The sequence below is a fragment of the Lactuca virosa genome, chromosome 8, assembly GCF_052849685.1.
Source record: "Lactuca virosa cultivar CGN04683 chromosome 8, Lactuca_virosa_CGN04683_v6, whole genome shotgun sequence".
In the NCBI taxonomy this organism is placed as follows: Eukaryota; Viridiplantae; Streptophyta; class Magnoliopsida; order Asterales; family Asteraceae; genus Lactuca; species Lactuca virosa.
Window position 1 is genome coordinate 44,046,659 of NC_136433.1, and position 4,152 is coordinate 44,050,810.

A 4,152-nucleotide genomic window follows, 5' to 3' on the forward strand; every position below is an offset into this window, starting at 1 on the left:
ATGTTTTGCCATATTCCATTTTTAAAACTTTAAATATTGGCACATTGAAAAAGACCGGGGTAATCATTCAATTGGCTGATAGATCTTTAGTACATCCCAAAGGTGTGCTAGAAGATGTGTTAGTTCAAGTGAATGAATTAGTGTTTCCAGCAGATTTTTATGTCCTTGACATGGATGATGATGACTCACCAAATTTGAGTTCAATTCTCCTAGGAAGACCCTTTTTGAAAACAGCCAGGACTAAAATTGATGTTTATGATGGTACATTATCCATGGAATTTGATGGGGAGGTGATAAATTTCAATATTTATGATTCTATGAGATATCCAAGTGATATTTCATCTTTGAATTTTGTGGATGTCATTGAACCATTGACAGAGGAGTGTTTTGATTTGTCTAATCTTGATGTGTTAGCTCTCATTTTAGACAGGAATCTTCAAAAGGAAAGAGTGGAAAAACTTGCCAATCAATTTACAATTGATAAAGAGATTATGGAGGTTGTGTCTTGCATGGATGAGAAGAAGAAAATGAGGTTTGATGTTCCAAAGCTGAAAATACCAATGTCTAATGAGAAACTTGTTCCTTCTATTGTGCAGGCACCGGAATTGGAGCTCAAAACTTTACCCGAGCATCTCAAGTACGCATATCTTGGAGACAAAGAAACTTTGCCAGTGATCATCTCCACCAAGTTGTCACCAAAAGAAGAGGAAGAGCTTGTCACCACTTTGAAAGTGTATAAAGAAGCCATTGGGTGGACTATAGCCGACATCAAAGGGCTAAGTCCTTCGCTTTACATGCACAAAATCCTTATGGAAGAATATTACAAGCCTTCCCGAGAAGCTCAAAGGCGTTTGAATCCTCCAATGATGGAGGTTGTGAAAAAGGAGATTTTGAAGTTGTTGAATGCAGGGATGATCTACCCTATATCAGATAGCAAGTGGGTAAGTCCGGTCCAAGTTGTGCCCAAGAAGACAGGTATTACCGTTACAAAGAATGACCAAGGTGAGTTAGTCCCCACCCGTATGCAAAACGGGTGGAGAGTTTGCATTGATTATAGAAGACTCAATTCCTCAACCCGGAAAGACCATTTCCCACTTCCCTTCATTGATCAAATGTTGGAAAGGTTAGCGGGAAAAACACATTATTGTTGCTTGGATGGGTATTCCGGCTTCCATCAAATACCCGTTGCACCCGAGGACCAAGAAAAAACTACTTTCACATGTCCCTTTGGAACATTTGCATATAGGAGAACGCCTTTTGGACTTTGCAATGCTCCAGCCACTTTTCAAAGGTGCATGGTAAGTATTTTTTCGGAATTTGTTGAGGAAATCATTGAAGTTTTTATGGACGACTTCACAGTTTATGGTAATTCTTTTCATGAGTGTTTGGGTAATTTGAAAAAGATTTTGCAAAGATGTATTGAGACCAATCTTGTTTTGAATTATGAAAAGTGTCACTTTATGGTTGACAAAGGTCTCATACTAGGTCATATTGTGTCTTCTAAGGGTCTAGAAGTGGACAAAGCAAAAATAGATGTCATAAAATCTTTACCTTATCCCACTTGTGTTCGTGAGGTACGCTCATTTCTTGGTCATGCAGGATTTTATAGAAGGTTTATCAAAGATTTTTCCAAGATATCTCGTCCCATGTGTGAGCTCCTACAAAAAGATGCAGAATTCGAATTTTCCAAACAGTGCAAGCAAGCTTTTGATCAGTTGAAAGAGTTGTTGATAATAGCACCTATACTTCAATCACCGGATTGGAGTTTACCTTTTGAAATCATGTGTGATGCCAGCAATCATGCAGTTGGTGCAGTGTTAGGGAAAAGAAAAGATCGTGTTCCTAATGTCATTTACTATGCCTCAAAAACACTTGATAGTGCACAAGCCAACTACTCAACAACTGAAAAAGAATTGCTATCTATTGTCTTTGCTTTAGACAAATTTCGTCAATACCTGCTAGGTTCTAAAGTCATTGTTTATTCTGATCATGCAGCTATTAGGTATCTACTTGCAAAGAAGGATTCGAAGCCTAGACTCATTCGATGGGTATTACTCTTGCAAGAGTTTGACATCGAAATCAAAGACAAGAGCGGAAAGTCAAACCTTGTAGCTGATCATCTTAGCAGGATTGTTTCTCCCGATGACTCAACTCCCATTCATGATGCATTTCCCGATGAGAACCTATTTTCAGCAAAATTTGCCCCGTGGTATGCCGATATTGTGAACTACATTGTTACAAATCAATTTCCACCAGATTGGACTCGATGGCAAAAAGACAAGATCAAGAAAGAAGCCAAGAGGTATGTTTGGGATGAGCCATATTTGTGGAAATATTGTGCTGACCAAATGATTAGACGATGTGTGGATCAATATGAGGTACCTTCTATCTTAACTTTTTGTCACTCTTATGCTTGTGGAGGACATTTTGGTCCTCAAAGGACTGCAAGAAAAGTTTTAGAGAGTGGATTTTACTGGCCAAGTATTTTCCATGACTCTTATGTCTTTTGTTCAAGTTGTGATAAATGTCAAAAGATGGGCTCTTTAAGCTCAAAGAAGCAAATGCCCCTAAATCCCATTTTAGTTTGTGAAATTTTCGATGTTTGGGGCATTGATTTTATGGGACCTTTTCCATCATCTTCGGGTTTTATTTATATTCTTTTGGCTGTGGACTATGTTTCCAAGTGGGTGGAAGCAAAGGTTACCCGTACTAACGATTCAAAAGTTGTGATAGATTTCTTGAAGGCTAACATTTTTTTCCAGATTTGGTGTTCCAAAGGCCTTAATCAGTGATCGTGGTACACATTTTTGCAATCGTATGCTCGAGAGTGTTTTGAAGAAATATGGTGTTACTCATAAAGTTTCCACAGCATACCACCCACAAACAAATGGACAAGCCGAGGTGAGCAATTGAAAAATCAAGGGCATTTTGGAGAAAACCGTGAATACAACAAGGAAAGATTGGAGTACACGCCTTGATGATGCTTTGTGGGCATACCGCACTGCATACAAAACTCCAATTAGAATGTCTCCATACCGTATTGTTTTTGGAAAGCCGTGTCGATTACCCGTTGAGTTGGAACATAGGGCCTATTGGGCGATCAAGCAGTTCAACATGGATTTAAGTGAATCGGGAAAGAAGAGGAAGCTGGACATACAAGAACTTGAGGAAATCCGCAATGAAGCATATGAGAATGAGGTTCTTTATAAGGAAAAGACCAAAGCATTCCATGACAAGATGATTACACGCAAGGTAGTTCACAAAGGTCAAAAGGTACTACTTTACCACTCGCGTTTTAAATTGATTCCTGGTAAATTAAGGTCCCGTTGGGTGGGACCATTTGTTGTCACTAATGTTTTTGAGCATGATGCAATAGAAATCACAAGTGAGAAAACCGGGAAGATTTTTAAGGTAAATGGTCACCGTTTGAAGCCTTATTATGAAGGATTTCAAGTCAAGAATGAAGATGTGGAGGAAGTAATGGATCCAAAGTATCAAGATTGACAAATAGTTGGGGTCCAAGTCGAGCCAACGACATTAAAAAGGGGCGGCTAACCGGGAGGCAACCCGGGGGTATTTTTGTCATTTCTTATATTTTCATTGTATTTTCTTTGTTTTCAAACTTCCAAGTTGTTTTTCATGCTAAAAGAGGGTTAAAAATCATTTTTCGGGCAGTAGAGGTTTAGCGGGTTGCAAATTCAAAAAGTGAAAAAATCAAAAAAATTTGGCCTTTACAGACATTTACACGGTCGTGTAAACTTATGCTTATGGTTTACACGGGCCGTGTAAACGACCAGCCACCGTAGTCAAAACTCTACATTTACACGGCCGTGTAAATTTTGCCTTTCTGTTTACACGGGCCGTGTAAACGTTAAAACAGGGCTGAACGAGTTAAAACCCAAAACTTGATTTTTTTCACTCATTGTTCTCTCAATACCTGTGACTCCTTCTCTCCTTACTGCCCCCTTCGAAAAAACCATTCCAAATACTCAATCTTCCTCAATTTTGCATCAAAAATCAAGCTCCAAGGTATGAAATTCTTCTCTTTTCTTCATCTTCTTTATCTTCCACCTCTATTTCAACTTCTCATGGCCGATTTTGGGGGTTTTGAGCAAACCTTAGAATTTTTGAGTATTAAAATATCGACCTAAT

General features: G+C 38.7%; 1 protein-coding gene across 1 annotated transcript; it reads left to right on the forward strand.

Moving 5' to 3' along the window:
* Nucleotides 1–3,024: 3,024 nt before the first annotated feature.
* Nucleotides 3,025–3,504, forward strand: LOC145130301 (uncharacterized). The gene has a single exon (XM_079065123.1). The coding sequence runs from the start codon at nucleotides 3,025–3,027 to the stop codon at nucleotides 3,502–3,504; it is 480 nt and encodes a 159-aa protein (XP_078921249.1).
* Nucleotides 3,505–4,152: the final 648 nt, after the last annotated feature.

Bases quoted from the DNA above. Each gene is read 5' to 3' on its own strand.
- LOC145130301 (XM_079065123.1), top strand. From the start codon at position 3,025: ATGTCTCCATACCGTATTGTTTTTGGAAAGCCGTGTCGATTACCCGTT.